Here is a 16,170-nt window from a genome sequence, read left to right on the forward strand (position 1 = left end):
TGAAGAGAAGGTTATTCATTTGGTTAAGTTTCCTTATAACCAAGATAAAATAGGTATTTCATAAATAAACAGTTCTTTATTTAAATTATAAAAGCAAAGTCATTTATTTTAAAAAACAAGTAACTTAAAAATTCCCTCTACATGCTTATATGGATATAATCCTAATAAAAATACATATATATATATATATATATATTTAATTTTAATCCTTCTAGAGTGTCAGTAAATAAAAATTGTGTTTGATGAAACAGTATTCAAAACTTAGAAAACAAAAGATTATTCCTACTTTAAGATGGACATTAATATTATAAAAAGCATTAAAAATGTTATTTTTCATAGTCTACATACATATATTCCCTCCCAATACGTCTATAAATAATATATAAAACTACTAAATTAAAATAAGAGGTTTTAGGGATACCCAGCTGGCCCAGTCAGAATCAAATTCTTGATCTTGGGGTCATCAGTTTGAACCCCACATCAGGTATAGAGATCACTTAAAAACAACTGTTCTTAGACTATACTAGGCAGATGATTTAACTGAAACAGACTAGGCTTCAGGAAAACCTATTGTGAAATGTAACCTACATATAAAATACTATTTGCAGAACATATAAAATACTATATGTAGAAGAGAAATTTGAAAAGGGGGGGGGTGAGAGATATCTGCCAAGGTTAGTTACTTATGAGTGATACAAAAATAAATGATAAAGGGTCTATATCCTCAGATCTTCAAATGTAATAATAAGAAGAGAAAAAGAGGAAAGGTTTATGAATTGAGATTCAGATATACAAACTTAAAGACAAACAAACAAAAAAAACCTTGAAATTTCTGGGGCCACAAGTCTCAAATTTGTATATATATTTATATTTTATATATTTTAATAAAATTTGAGTATCAAAATCACAGTTAATACCTGAATTTGCAATATGAAGCAAGATATATTTTCTCAAGTACTTTCCCAGTAGTTGCTGATATGCGAAATAGCCAATTATGAGCAGTCAGTGCTATAAGTGAAGATTTATAATCTGATGAATTGGGAAGTATTTCCCCCTAAAAAATACAAGGTGTAAAAATGAAATTGGTTCATCATAAACAAATCTGCAGAAATCTATATCCAAAGAAAACAGCTTTTTAGCTACTTTTTAGCTACTCAAGATTCTCCCTTTCCTTCTGCCCACCCCCTCAATGAATATTTATTCCAGTATTATTCCAAGACTTGTTTTCCTTTTGATAGATGTCAAATGGTAAAGGACAAATTGTTCCATGATTCACTGAGGCTCTACTGTAACTCCAAATGCAAAGCTAGAATGCAGATTCAAGGCAGCCAAAGAAAAACAGGTTTTAAAGATATTCTCTGTCACCAATGAATTACCCCCCAAAAACAGAGAGAATAGCTACTTGGGCATACCTGCAACTGAGCAGCTGCCACAAGGTGGAAATCTAACGCAGGAAAACAAAGAGAAGCAAGGAGTTCTCCTTTGATTTGTAAAATAAAAAGGAAGTTCCCTCCCGTTAAAAAAAAATTATTAGAGAGAGAGTGTAGTGCAGGGAGGGCTATAGGGAGAATCCCAAGCAGACCCCTCATTGGGTGCAGAGCCCCACTCGGGACTTGATCTCACCACCCTGAAATCATGACCTGAGCTGAAACCAAAAGTCAGATGCTTAACCGACTGAGCCACCCTGGCACCCCTAAAAAAGTTGTAGAGGAACGTTAAAAATAGAAAAGTTGGAATTAATCTAGTATTCACTCAGGCTGAAAAGTGAATAGAAAAGAATGAAGGCACAGTTATTTTATATATGTATTTTTTTAAGATTCTATTTATTTATTTGACAGACAGAAATCACAAGGCAGAGAAGAAGGCAAAGAGAGAGGGGGAAGCATACTCCCTGCTGAGCAGAGAGCCCAATGCGGGGCTCTATCCCAGGACCCTGGGATCATGACCTGAGCTGAAGGCAGAGGCTTTAACCCAGTGAGCCACCCAGGCGCCCCTTATATATGCTTTTAAAGATTTGTCTTGTGTTTATTTTTCGGTTGCGTGTGTAGGGGGAGGGAAGCTTATTAACTACTAGAGGTTTTACATTAAAATTACATGCAATGATGCAAATATTTTTATTCTATGGCGTCTTATATATCATCTCCTGGAGATTTTTAATTTTAAAAAATACACTACTTATACCTTGCTTATTAAAGAAGAATTTGAAATAGCGTATGTAAAAAGAAAGAAAGAAAAAAATAGCATATGTAATAGGTTTGAGCTATTTTCCTAAACCAAAAGTTGTATTTCGTACATTGTCTCAGAAAAACAAGGTGCTGATTTAAATGTGGTTTCACACCAGAATGTTAACAACAATACGATATGCTTCTTAGTTTTTCTTAATAGAAAATCTTGCTTAACTTCAAATGAGAAGAAAATGGTAAAAGATAAGTGAGAACGGGAATTAGGTTACTAGAGGGCACCTGGGTGGCTCAGTCTGTTAAGGGTCTGCCTTTGGCTCAGATCATGATCTCAGGGTCCTGGGATAAAGTCCCATGCCCTACTCTCTGCTCTGAGGGAGCCTGCTTCTCTGACCCTCCCCTGGCTCATGCTCTCTCTCTCCCAAATAAATAAACAAATACTTTTAAAAATAATTAAAAAAAAAAAAAAGGCTTTAGATATTGGAGGCACAACAGTTATTTTCAGCTTTTAATAAGAAATTAAGGGAGAGGTGTGCCTCCTGGCTAAGTGGGTTAAGCCTCTGCCTTCACCTCAGGTCATGATCTCAGGGTCCTGGGATCGAGCCCTGCGTCAGGCTCTCTGCTCAGCGGGGAGCCTGCTTCCCCCCCCCTCTCTCTGCCAGCCTCTCTGCCTGCTTGTGATCTCTCTCTGTCAAATAAATAAATAATAAAAATCTTTAAAAAAAAAGTAATTAAGGGATTAAGGGAGAAAACATAGATTTAAAGCTTTCTGATTTTTAAATAGGTGTCTCTTTTTAAAAAGAGTAAGTGTCTAGAGAAAAAGCAGCAGCTCTGAAAAACTAATTTTATGTAAAAACAACAATATTTTAAAAAGAGAGACCCAGGACCCAGGGATCATGACCCGAGCTGAAGGCAAACGCTCAACCAACTGAGCCACCCAGGCAGCCCGCTGCAGCATTTCTTAAGTGCTGTTTTTAAAACACTGATCCTATGGAAAACCAGTATGTAGAAATATACCTCAAAAAAGGAAGTTCTATGATCAAGAGTTTCAAAGTGGTTGTCAAAATCACCAAGAACATTATTACTATTGTACAATATTATTAAAGGCTTTAAGAAGTAATTATATAAAATTTGTTATACGTTTTAAGCTCAGAAAATCCCACTTACTTTGTCTACAACTCAATTCTCTCAACTCCTCTAGCAAATATAAGGTGCTATCATTTTATTAAAACAGTCTTCTGAAAAATACACATCAGGACAATGTTGGTCTGTCTCATAAAATGAGTTAGCCTATTATTTTATTTTTTTTTATTATTTTTTATTTTTGACTTGTTATTTTTCTATCAAGATTCATGGAGTAAACTCATAAAAATCTACTTTTGGAAAGAAAGAAAGAAAGAAAAGAAAAGAAAAGAAAAGGAAAGAAAGGAAATGGGGGTGCCTGGGTGGCTCAGTGGGTTAAGTCTCTGCCTTCGGCTTGGGTAGTGATCTCAAGTCTGGAGTCTGCTTTCTGCTCAGTGGAGAGCCTGCTTCCCCTTCTCTCTGCCTGCCTCTCTGCCTACTTGTGAAATCTTTCTCTCTGTGTCAAATAAGTAAAATCTTAAAAAAAAAAAGAAAGAAGGAAGGAAATGAAGGAAGGAAGGAAGGGAAGGAGGGAGGAAGGGAAGGAAGGAAGAAAGAAAAAGAAAGAAAGAAGTATCCTTGTCAATTTCCTGTGGCTCTCAAGGTCAAAAATCTGTGTATAACTTTTAACTCCCCCAAAACTGAACTACCAATAGTCACCTGTTGACTGGAAGCTTTACTGATAACATAAAGAGTTGATTAACCCCTTAAAAAAAAATCTACTTTCAAAGAGCCATGTAATATAACTGTAGCCTAAATTAATATTTTATTTTGACAGAATGATCTCTTAAATCAGTAGAAAAATCTCTTAAACACTGAGAATAACTTCCTTACATTGCTTATAAAACTTTTAACCAGTTCATAACATTTTCCAGTTTTCAAGATTAACAAATGACATCGTTTTTTAAATGCCTTCATAATATTAATGTATATTTTTTAAAAATAAAAGTTATTTCATGAGAAAAAGTAAGCAAAGGATATTCTCTCTTCTTGACTCCTTTCAGGAGTCAGAAATAACTACGATATTTAAGCTTTATTATTTTTTTACATATATTAACAATAATCAATTATTTTAGGCTAAAAATGTGTCAGAAACAAATACTCTAAAAGCAAATCTTACCACCGGGCATTCCCATAATAATGCATCCTCTATTTTTTCTGATTTGGAACATTTTGGCATTTCATAAAGTTTTCTTGGCTCTGAGGCAACACTGGGAAAAAAAGAAAAATCAATGATTATTCTTCTTGATAACTCAGATAGTGTTTGCCCAGCTCTCAGTGACTTTTTTCCAGAGATTTGGAATACCAAGATATAACTTGTTATTTTGCTTTCCTTTTCCTAACTAAATGTTAACATTTTTTTTCTAATCACAAAATTCACAATAAAATTAAAAAATAAAAATTAAAAAATTAAAAAAAAAGAAAATTGGAAAAATAAAATAGATCATAATACTATATAATTACAAAAATAACTATTATTAACATTTTGGTTCATTTCTTTCTGGGTTTTCTGTATATACATATACTTACCTTCAGATTATTTTCCAAAATTGGATCATATTGAATTCTTTCTTTACCCTTGGACCTTAACTGTGAATATGTCTGCTGAGTTCCATGGGGCTCATAAACTGTTATTCTAATATTATAAAATGAAAATTAGATAAGGAGTCCCTTTATTTTAGAATAAAAATTAGTAGGTAAAAAAGGAAATGCCTTTAGGAGTTTTTCTACTCCCAAATTCCCGTTCAGAAAGGTTAAACAAGTTTGTACCTCTACCAGTAGTTAACACTACATTTTTTATATGAAAAGTAGTCCCTTACCTTTAGTTTATACTTACCTGATTACTATCGATATATGATTATAGATGTTTTCCCCCTTTTTAACTGATTAACATTAAAATTAAACTACAGTTTAGAAACAATTTTCAGAGGCTCCTGGGTGACTCGGTTAGTTAAGTGTCGGCTTTCGGCTCAGGTCATAATACCACGGTTCTGGGATCAAGCCCCCTGTCAGGATCCCTGCTCAGTGAGGAGCCCGTTTCTCTCTCTCCCTCTGCCAACACTCCCTCTTTGTGCTTTCTCTCTCTCAAATAAACAAAAATCTTAAAATTTTTTTTTCAGAGTGACAATTTTATTCACCTTTGATGTTCTCTGATTCAAAGTTTTTTTTTTTAAAGTGAAGAATCAACTGATTTTTTTTTTTTTTAGATTTTATTTCTTTATTTGACAGACAGAGATCACAAGTAGGCAGAAAGGCAGGCAGAGAGAGAGGATGAAGCAGGCTCCCTGCGGAGCAGAGAGCCAGATGCAGGGCTCGATCCTAGGACCCTGGGATCATGACCTGAGCCAAAGGCAGAGGCTTTAACCCACTGAGCCACCCAGGTGCCCCTCTCTGATTCAAAGTTTTAAACCAAACAGAATTTCACAGGATTGAAAGCAAGCCTTAACTTCTAAATTACGAGGTGATTCTAAACTATGGGTAAAATACCCATTAATGCTATAGTAAAGAAGTCCAACTATTTTATTATTAGATCACCAACCAATGCCACCCTCCCAGATTTAAGGTATTTTTTTTTTTTAAGTAAAGCAGATATTTCTCAATTGGGCAAGTTATGAAATAGGCATTAAATGTTACCAAAGAATTATTACTAATTTTGTTAGATGTGGTAATGACATTATGATCAGATAAAGAAATGTCCAGATATCCACTTCCAATGTGATAGCATGACGAGCTCTATAGGCATGCTCTCCAGGAAAACTGGTGAAAACTATAAAAGGACAACTATTTAACGTCTCTGGAAATGGTCCTAGGAGCATATAGCAAACAAACAGTTATTCAAAAAAAATCTGCTAGAGTTCACTAAGAACAGTGAGTCAATGATGTTTGAACTAGGATGTGCTCTCTCCTTACTGTTCTTAGCTCAGCAAGATGAAAACTACTCCAGACTGGTATAGCCAAGAGCGCAGGACTCCCTCTACCTCCAGCTCCCAGAGGGTCACCTTCTTTGGGGACCAGGATGACAGCATTTCTCATGTAGCTCCCAGCTGCTTGTTGCTGGGGCTGAGTCATGGGTGAGTGCAGTCAAAAAGTGGGGCTCCCTTCTTCCACCTAGCCCTAACTCTACCTTGGCCGTGGCATGCCTAAGAATAGAGAGGCTCTAGTTACCCTTAGCCCACCTCATAAAGTAGTGGTTCCACGTTAAGAAAGGCAAGAAAAGCTGAGGCTAATGTTTGCCTCAATTCCAGATGCTCAGTTTTTAGAGCATGGGCGTCACTCAAAGAGAAGAATGCGATTGATTCAACCTGTCTCCTACTACCAACTCTAAAGACTTGGGTTGAAGATTTTGCCTGGGCAGAAGAAGCAGGCCTTAAGGCATATAGCCCTATTCTCTTCCCAGAGGAACTGACTTCATTTCACAGAGTATGGAGAAGTTCTAGCCTAAAAGCACTCTTAAAACCAGTGGAGTTTGTGGTGAAAGGCAAATGAGAAGAAATTTGTAGATTCACTGGTCATACAGGCTAAATTGTAGGCTGGCTAATTTGTTAGAGAGAATCAGAAAAAGATTGTTGGAAGGATCCCTCCTCGGATCAGCACAAATATCAAACTATCTTCTCTAACTTCTGGTTTCTGATCCTGTAAAGCGCTTAAGAGTCATTACTCCTGTCCTTATGGGAAAAAAAAGCTGTTAAACAAAATCAACAACTGTTCCTAGTTACATCAGAGAATTAAGATCACAGAGCAAACTGCTGCACCCAAAACTAGAAAGAGAGGTGAATCACAGCTTAGCAGGAGTAAGCCAATGGAATCAGTACCAGTTAAACAAAAACAAGGACACTAGAGGAAATTTTAGCCTCTGAAACCTACTGCTTCAGCAAACAACAAACATAACATAAAACCTCACTCTAAAGACCCTTTTACTACAATCACTTTTACATCACATACAACTTACAACAAAAAAATACAAAGTAAACTGCAATTTGCAAAATGCAGAATGCAAAGATTGAAGAGACAAAGCAAACATCAGAACCTCCTTGCTGAGGGAGGCAGATCGGGGGGCTACTGGGAGCCTGCTTTTCCCTCTCCCTCTGCCTGGTACTCCCCTGCTTGTGTTCTCTCTCTCTGTGTCAAATAAATAAATAAATCTTAAGAAAAAAACAAAAAAAAGCAACCCCCAAACTGAAAAACAAAAACCCTAAAAACAAAATCAAAAGGAAATGCTAAAAATAAAAAAATCCATACAAATGAAGAATGTCTTTGACGGGCTCATCAGTAGACTGGACACAGCCAAGGAAAGACTGGTAAACCTGAAGATACGTCAACAGAAACTTAACTAAAACAATGAAAAAAAAAATGATAAAAGCAGAACACAACATCCTGACAGAGAATTAGAAAAGACGTAACATACACATAATGGGAATACTAAAAGGATAAGAAAAGGAGAACAGAAGAAATACTTGAAATCAATAATGGTTGAGAATTTTCCAAAATTAATCACAGGCACCAAATCACAAATCCAAAAGCTTACAGAACACCAAAGAGGAAAAATATTTAAAAACCTATACTTAGATACGTATTATTCCAACTATAGAAAATAAAAAATACGGGGCGCCTGGGTGGCTCAGTGGGTTAAAGCCTCTGCCTTCCACTCAGGTCGTGATCCCAGGGTCGGGATCGAGCCCTGCATCCAGCTCTCTGCTCAGCGGGGAGCCTGCTTCCTCCTTTCGTTCTCTCTGCCTACTGGTGATCTCTGTCTGTCAAATAAATAAATAAAATCTTTAAAGAAAGAAAGAAAGAAAGAAAATATCTTGAAAGAAGCCAAAGGAAAAAAGTACCTTCTCTAAAAAAAAAAAAAAACAGGATAGGAATTACATTGGACTTCTCTCTCTTTTTTTAAAATATATTATTTATTTATTTGCCAGAGAGAGAGAGAGAGTGCACACAAGCAGGGAGGAGGGGCAGAGGCAGAGGGAGAAGCAGACTCCCCACTGCACAGGGAGCCCCACGTTGGACTCTATTCCAGGACCCCAGGACCACGACCTGGGCCAAAGACAGCTACCCAACCGACTGAGCCACCCAGGTGCCCTAGATTGGACTTTTTTAGAAAACAGGCAAGCCAAGTAGGGAGTGACATAAAATATCTAAAGTGATGAAACAACCCCCAACCGCAGTCCTTTAAGACTCCTGCACCCAATTCTAATATGAGGGGAGTGGAATTCTCCCACACACAACACTCAGATACCAGTAGAGTATCTAAGAATTCAACTTAATTCTTATACTGTCTACTAGGAGATAGTATCAGATTCCACAGGTTAAGGATTCAATCCAGTAAGACTGCCCTCCACCACTACCCCACCTTCAGATGCTAGTTACAAAGCCCCGAGGCTGTTACCTGTGTTTCTGACCCATGGGCTACAGACTGAGCTTCCAATGACCTTCTCTTTAGTTTCTTTGATAGTGGCTCATAGAACTCAGGGAAGCATTTACTTATGTTTACCAGTTTATTAAAGGATATGATAAAGAATACAATCAACACCTAGATGAAGAGATACATAGGAAAAGGTATGGGAAGAGGGCATGGAACTTCCATGCTCTCTCCAGGAAAGCCACTCTCCCTGTATCTCCAAGTGTTCACCAACCCAGAGCTCTTCAAACCCAGTCCTCTTGAAGTTTTATGGAGGCTTCATTGTATAGTTGTGATTGACTAAGTCATTGGCCTCTAGCTGATTCAATCTCCAGCTCCCCTCTGTTGCCTGGAGGTCAGGGGTCAGTGCCAACCCCCTAATCACATAGTTGGTCCTCCAGGCAATAGGTCATTATACTTGGGTGGGGTCTGAAAGTTACCTTCATTAATAACAAGATACCTACCTTCACCTTTACAAGTCTGATGTATTTTCAGTAACTATAGATAAAAAGCAAATATATCTGAGAAAAATATTTTGGTCATCTGAATGACCAAATATAGATTTTTTTTTTAATTTAAATTCAATTAGCCAATATATAGCACATCATTAGTTTTTGATATAATGTTCAATGATTCATTCCATATAACACCCAGTGTTCATCACATCACGTCCAAATATATATTTCTTATAAATACTTATAATATACTCAACCAATCCAAAATTTTGTATCCTGAGAAGTTATCCTTCAAAAGTCAAAAAGAAATCAGGTTTTCTCAGATAAACAAAAATGCAGGGAATGTGTTGCCGGCGGATCTGCTTTATAAGAAATGTTCAAAAAAGTCATTCAAAGAGAAGAAAAATAATATAGGTCAGAAACTCAGATCTACCTTAAAAAAGGAAGAATGTTAGAAAAGGAATAAATACAGGCACTTGGGTGGCTCAGTCAGGTAAGTGGCTCAGGTCACGATCTCAGGATTGTGCCCCAAATCCAGCTCCACACTCAGCAGGGTATCTGCTTGAGATTCTCTCTCTCCCTCTGCCCTTCCCCCTGCTCATGTGCATGTATGTGCATGATGCTCTCTTTCTCTCTCTCAAATAAAATAAATAAATAAAAGAAATAAATAAAGGTAAAATAAAATCCTTTATTTTTCTTATTCTTAACTGATTTAACAGAGAAAAATTTATCTGTCATAATAATAGCATAGTAACATAATAATATTATTGTCATAATAATACCAGCAATAAGGTATTCAGGGAATATAGCTCATGGATAAAAAGAATGGCAGCAATGTTATAAAAGGCAGGAGGGAGCAATTAGAAATACTCTAATATAAAGTAACTATGCTACACATGTAGAGCTATAGCGCTACTTGAAAGTGATTTAAATTAGTTGTAAATATGCATTGCAAGTTCTAAGGCAACGATTAAAAATTTTTTAAAAGAAGTATAATGGATATGCTAAAGTAGACAGAAAATGGAATCATATAAAATGCTCAATTAAAAGCAGAGAAGACAAAAAAGAATGAAAGACAAGAAAAGCACAAAAAGCAATGAATAGAAAATAGTTACATGGGAGTATATTAAACCAACTGTAATAATAATCACTCTAAATGTGAATGGTCTATACCTATTAAAAGGCAGAGACTGTTAGAATGGATCAAAAAACAGGACTCGAATACATGTTGTCTACAAGAAACCCATTTCAAATATAAAGAAACAGATTATAGTAAAGGAATGGATAAAGATATACCATGCGGATACTAATCAAAAGAAAGCTGGAGTAGCTATATTAATTTCAGACAAAGTTGACTTCCACAAAAAAATTATGAGGGATAAATGGTGGCATTACATAATGATAAAGGGGGTCACTTCCTCAAGAAGGCATAAAATTCCTTAAAGTGTATACCATCTAACAACACAATGTCAAAACATGTGAGACAAAAACTGATAGGACACAAGTAGAAACAAATCTACTATTATAGTTGGGAGACTTCAACATGTCTGTCAGTAACTGGTGGGTCCAGCAAACAGGAAGTCTATAAGGATATAGTTGAAATGAACAGTACTATCAGTCAATGGGATCCGACTAACTTCCAAAAAATATTTCATCCAATAACTGCAGAATACACATTCTTCTCAAGCTCAGATGAAATTCACCAAGAGACCACAATCTGGGCCACAAAACACACCTTTACAAATTTAAGAGCGGAAGTAATACAAAGTATTACTTTCAGACCACAGTGGAAATAAATGATAAGTCAATAACAGAGGGGCGCCTGGGTGGCTCAGTGGGTTAAGCTTCTGCCTTCGGCTCAGGTCATGATCCCTGGGTCCTGGGATTGAGCCCCACATCAGGCTCTCTGCTTAGCAGGGAGCCTGCTTCTTTCTCTTTCTCTGCCTGCCTCTCTGCCTACTTGTGATCTCTGCCTGTCAAATAAATAAATAAAATCTTAAAAAAAAAAGAAAAAAGAAGTCAATAACAGAAAGCTGGAAAATCCCAGAAGATTTGGAGATTAAACAACAGACTTCTAATTAACATATGAGTCAAAGAAGTTTCATGAGAAATTTTAAAATATTTTTAACAAAATGAAGATGAATAAAATATATGAACATTTGTGGGATGCAGCAAAAACAGAGCTTGAGGGAAATGAATAGCACTAAATGTATGTATTACCAAAGGAGAGAAAATTCTAGGTTGGTGAACACATACAGATTTAGGGACAGTAGTATGCTCAAAAAGAATGGATATACCATCCCCTTTCCCACATATCCACATATCTCATCTATCTGGCTGTCTTGAGTTATACTCTCTTATAATATACTGGTAATCTACTAATAAGTCAATCACAAAAGACCACATACTATGTGATTCAATTCAGATGAAATGTTCAGAACAGGTGCATCTATAGAAACATAAAGTATACTAGTAGTTGCTTATGGGTAATGTTGATGGGGCTACAGCTAATGGAATAGGGTTTCTTTTTGAAGTGATGAAAATGTTAACTGTAGTGATGGTTACCTATATGAACCACAATGGTTCACCAAAATTCCTATCATTGAATATGAATTTCAACAAAAACCATAAAATTGTATACTTTAAATAGGTGAACTGTATAGTATATGAATTATATCTTAATAAAGCTATTAAAAGAAAGAAAAAAGTCCCTCTTTTTTAGAGAAGTGAACTTAAGTGTGGTGTGGTATTTCAAATATGCTTTAAAATACTTAGTAAAAAGGTCAAGGAAAAGGTGGCAATGGGTTAGAAAAGCAAATGCAGCAAAATGTGGATCACTTTTGAATCTAGGTAATGAGTATAGGGAGGTTCACTTATACTACTCTCTTTGAAGCAAGTTTAAATTTTTCTCTTAAAACAAACAAGAAAAGGCAAGTACTTCCAAAACAAAACAGGGAGATTCTCTAGGGGTGCCTGGGTGACTCAGGGCATGATCCCAGGGTTGTGGGATTGAGGATTGAGGTCCCTGCTCAGCAGGGAGCCTGCTTCTCTCACTCCTTCCTGCTCCTGCTCTCTCTCTCTCTTCCTATCTCTCTCTCTCTCAGATAAATAAATAAAAATCTTTAAAAAATTACTCTCTAAAGCAGTATCTAATTATTAGATACCTGGCTTCCTTAACTCTGTTATCTTTTAAGCATAATAAAACATTATACCATACCCTGAGCAACCCATCATTTTGCCTGCACTCTAAATTCGTTTTAAATTGGTATTTGCAAAGATGAAATCTCTAACTTCGAATTTAACAAGATTTTAAAATTACAACCCATTTTTACCACTTACTCTTATTTTGGGCTAATTTTTTTATTCTTCCTATTTCATTAAGCACCGAAATAGCATGTGGTTCTATAAAAATTAGTCAAGATTAATAGTGAGGTGAATTAAAGCAAAAATGTTCATCAAAAAGATACCTGCTGACACAGCACCGATAATTGTCAAAATATATTCTTCCTCTCTCATAGGCTATAGGTGACTTGGAATGAGTTGTCCACACATTCTTAAATTTAGTACTTTCCTGAAAGACAAGGAATTTTGGTTTAAGGAATAACTCGTAAGTCTCTACCGTGCACCGATTTTAAGTGGGATAGTTAAACTTACAGTATTCAAAGTAATCCTACGTACGTTATTTAAAACATTATGTTCCTATCTTCCTCACTCTGCCCTCACGTGTTAAGCGGGGTGACCAAATTTCTGGAAGATCATTTGCAGGAAGACATAAGAAGCTTAAAACTAAAAGCATCTGCCGGTTCTAACAGATACTTACTAACTCCCCAGGTTCAGGGCCTGGATTCCCCTGCTCAAGACATGTGATCTTCTTAAAAGAGAGCTCTAATACATAAAAACTGCGCCCCGGGAGGAGGCTTGGCCGCCAGTCGCCCCCTGCCCTTGGCCCCATTCCCAGCCGCCGGCGATCACCTGGCACACCAGCACCCTCAGGATGCCCAGGTTCGTCCTCTGCACCACGCCTGCGTCCCGCGAGAAGAAGCCCAGCGCCCGGCGACTCAGCTGGCGGCACACGTTGGGTTTCTGAGTTGGGCCCATGGAGGCAAGGGCCAGGTGCGGGGTTGGCTGGGCTGAAGAGGGGAGCGCCCCTCGCTCCCGCGCCAGGCAGCGGCCGTTACCTCCGAACCTCCAGGCCCCAACTCCTTGAGGGGCCCAGGAAAAGCTGACACCGGGAGCCGGGCCAGGAGCGCACGGCAGAGGGGCGAGATAACACGGATCAGCACCGCCTGAGCGCAGAGTGAAGGAAAAGGCACCCCCCTCCGACCTGCCCCTCAAACACTCTGCAGCTCTGGACCCGGGTGCGGGCAGTGTGACGCCCCCGTAACGCGCGGCCTGCCGGAGCCGTTCGCTCAACAAGAAGTGTAGTTCCCAGAGCCCTTTGAGGGAGCCTGGCTAATTCCCAGAACTACAATTCCCATCAGGCGGCGCGAAGGGAGCTCTTGCGTCGGCCCTGCCTCCAACCAGTCGTGGCCCCGCCCAGCCCGGCCGCGAAGAGGCTGCGCTGTGCAGCGGACACCCCTTTCCGGCTCTGCACGCGGCGCGGGCCAGAGCCCTGGGGGCGCTGTGCTGCCGCCTCCTGGTGTCGGTTTACAGTACGAATTGTGCCGCCCCGGTACCCTCACTCCCCCGATTTTCGTTCTGGGAGGCCCTGGCCGGGTGCCGAGAGGGGCGCTGTATCGAGTGCGACCTCCCCTCCCCCAAAGCAGCGTCCATGCTAAAGGTACGCCCCGCGGCTTTCCCCCCAGTCGCACGTTGGACGTTGTGGATGAGGTTGATGGTTAAACATTTTGGGTCTAGGAACATTATGTTATTGAATGATGAGTTAGTGGTGGAAGATGCTTGCATTCCCACCGAACTAGGGTTGAATTACTCTTTTCCAGAGCTCGCCTTTCCGTGGTCTGCGGGGACACAGGCTGGTTTCGCGATAATTATTTTCCTTCCTCTCGCCTCTTCTTCCTCTTTTTTTTTTTTTTTTTTTTCCTTTCCTTCTTTTGGTAATAAAATGGGAAATGTTTACATTCTTACCGGACTAAGATATTCCACGTTGATTCGTCTAAGTAAAAGGTAACTTTGTCAGCGACCCCTGCCTGTAGGATCAAAGTTCCCACGACACTACATTTTCCGTAATCGGTCACTTGGTGTGCCCCATTGCTTTGCGAGCCCCTTGAGGGTGGTGCCTTTGCATCTTCCACGTGGGCTCGGCTCGCCACCTCTCGTTCCTACTTGGGCGAGAGAACGGTTGCCTCTGACTGACAGAGCAGAGTACCGTACTGGGTGAGTGCGTTGGGTCACAATTTAAGTGTTGAGTAACAATTTGTCACATCTCTTTTTAACCCTGCCGAATTTCCTTCAGGGCCTGGGCTTTTGCTGATTTCTCATGACTTATTTACAGCATACTGTGGAGTGCTATGTGTATTTTTAGAGCGCGCTATAATAGTTAATTTGGTAATTCATGAATGCAGCTGTCACCGAGAAAACTGGGACCCAGAAACGAGAACTGGATTTTCTTTGGATGGAATGAAATTCAAATCATTGCTGACTTAAATTCATCATCTCTCACTTCTCATTCCCCTTCACCCTCACTTGTTTTGTCTTCCTGTGGTTTTTATCCTACCACCAACTCACCCAGAGGGCTGTCCTCCTGAATACCTTCCTTTCCTCACCCACAACCAGATCTTTTTGACTCTAACTCCTATCTGTCTCCTTTTTATATCACCTAAGTAATTTAGGGCCTCACAATTTTATCACATTATTATATTAAGTATCCTCCTTCTTGCCTTGCTTAAGTACTTGCGATTCCAACCCTCCATGCTGCTGACAGAGTGGTTTTTCTAAAGCACAAATTTGTCATTTCTTCAGTAACATCTTTCAGTGGCTCCCAGAACAGAATTTCTCAAGCCTGAGTCGATACCCAGGATTCTCTATTGTTAACTTAAAATATTTTCAGTATGTTAAATATATGCAAATATAAAACTATATATAAACTCCTTATGTTGTATATCTTATACGACTGTAACTCCCAGTTATAAGTTAAATGAAGCACAATTATAAAACAAATAAATTCAAATGAATACATATTCTTTGTTACCAATGAGACTGTTTTTGCTGGACCTAATAAGCTTCAAAAGCAAATGTTCACTGTTCTTCATAGCATAATTTCCTTAGAAAAGGTCTTTTTCTTTCTTTAAACCACTGCAAAGCTTTCCTTTATTCAACGTGTCATGGCTTTATTTGACCTTCGCTTGTCAAACACCATCCTTTACATAAAGTAGTTCCCATTTCTTTCTCATTAACCTGTGCCAGTGACAAATGGTACCAGTTGTTTGCCAGTGCACTGCTGAACACAAACATGTGAACTGAAATCTTATGACAGTAATCAGTTAAAAGGTGGCCATTCAGATGATCCAGAATATCCTTTTAAAAAATGTTTTTGTTTTTTATTTTAATCAAGCTGAAAATAAAAGGTTTCTCTAGGAGAAACATGGCTTTGGGGCTACATCTGGGGTCTGTGTAGGTGCCTTATAAGACAAAATCTGAATCCCTTAAAGTAGTATCAGGGCATTGTTATCTGCATCTTGCCCACACTTTCAGCCTTATTTCTTTGTCCATCCTTAACATTTGCTATTGTGGTTCTGAATGTTGCTCACTTGCTTAAGCCAGTGTATCTTTGCATCTCAAAGATACATCTTTGTATCTTTGATGCTTCCTTCCTTTTTTTCTCTTTTGTGTTTATCTCATGACTCATCCCAGGTATCACAGCTCTACTCCGACACTTTTCCTGACCCCTTCACTTTAGTTATGGTCTTGCCTCTTCTAACATGTTACTCTGCATACATTGTTTGCTGCACTATATTAGAATTGTTGTTTGTCTGTTTTCCCAACATATGTTTTTATTCTCTCTCTCTCTCTCTCTCTCTTTTTAAAGGAGGCTCTATTCCCTAGGGGTGCCTGG

At 38.4% G+C, this 16,170-nt stretch overlaps 2 protein-coding genes across 10 annotated transcripts in view; one reads left to right on the forward strand and one right to left on the reverse strand.

Annotated features, from left to right (window-relative positions):
* DCAF17 (DDB1 and CUL4 associated factor 17) overlaps positions 1 to 14,445 on the reverse strand; it is a 41,790-nt gene extending 27,345 nt beyond the window's left edge. Inside the window, exons 1-4 of one of the 4 annotated variants that reach the window (XM_059167049.1) lie at positions 14,244 to 14,444; positions 12,626 to 12,729; positions 4,423 to 4,513; positions 918 to 1,054 (exon numbers count right to left, since the gene is read on the reverse strand). In XM_059167049.1, coding sequence (XP_059023032.1) covers positions 918 to 1,054; positions 4,423 to 4,482 — 197 coding nt within the window. In that variant the 5' untranslated portion in view covers positions 4,483 to 4,513; positions 12,626 to 12,729; positions 14,244 to 14,444. Of the gene's footprint in view, positions 1 to 917; positions 1,055 to 4,422; positions 4,514 to 12,625; positions 12,730 to 13,130; positions 13,587 to 14,243 lie in introns of those variants that run through there. The other 3 variants (XM_059167048.1, XM_059167052.1, XM_059167051.1) reach the window with 3 other exon arrangements.
* METTL8 (methyltransferase 8, tRNA N3-cytidine) overlaps positions 13,726 to 16,170 on the forward strand; it is an 85,742-nt gene continuing 83,297 nt past the window's right edge. For 4 of the 6 annotated variants that reach the window (XM_059167053.1, XM_059167057.1, XM_059167056.1 and 1 more), the window contains exon 1: positions 13,731 to 13,938. Coding sequence is in view for 1 of the 6 variants with exons in the window: in XM_059167056.1 (XP_059023039.1) it covers positions 13,930 to 13,938 (9 nt within the window). In the remaining 5 variants the exon portion in view is untranslated. Of the gene's footprint in view, positions 13,939 to 14,469; positions 14,493 to 16,170 lie in introns of those variants that run through there. The other 2 variants (XR_009351891.1, XM_059167055.1) reach the window with 2 other exon arrangements.

The sequence above is a fragment of the Mustela lutreola genome, chromosome 3 (genome assembly GCF_030435805.1).
Source record: "Mustela lutreola isolate mMusLut2 chromosome 3, mMusLut2.pri, whole genome shotgun sequence".
Taxonomy (NCBI): Eukaryota; Metazoa; Chordata; class Mammalia; order Carnivora; family Mustelidae; genus Mustela; species Mustela lutreola.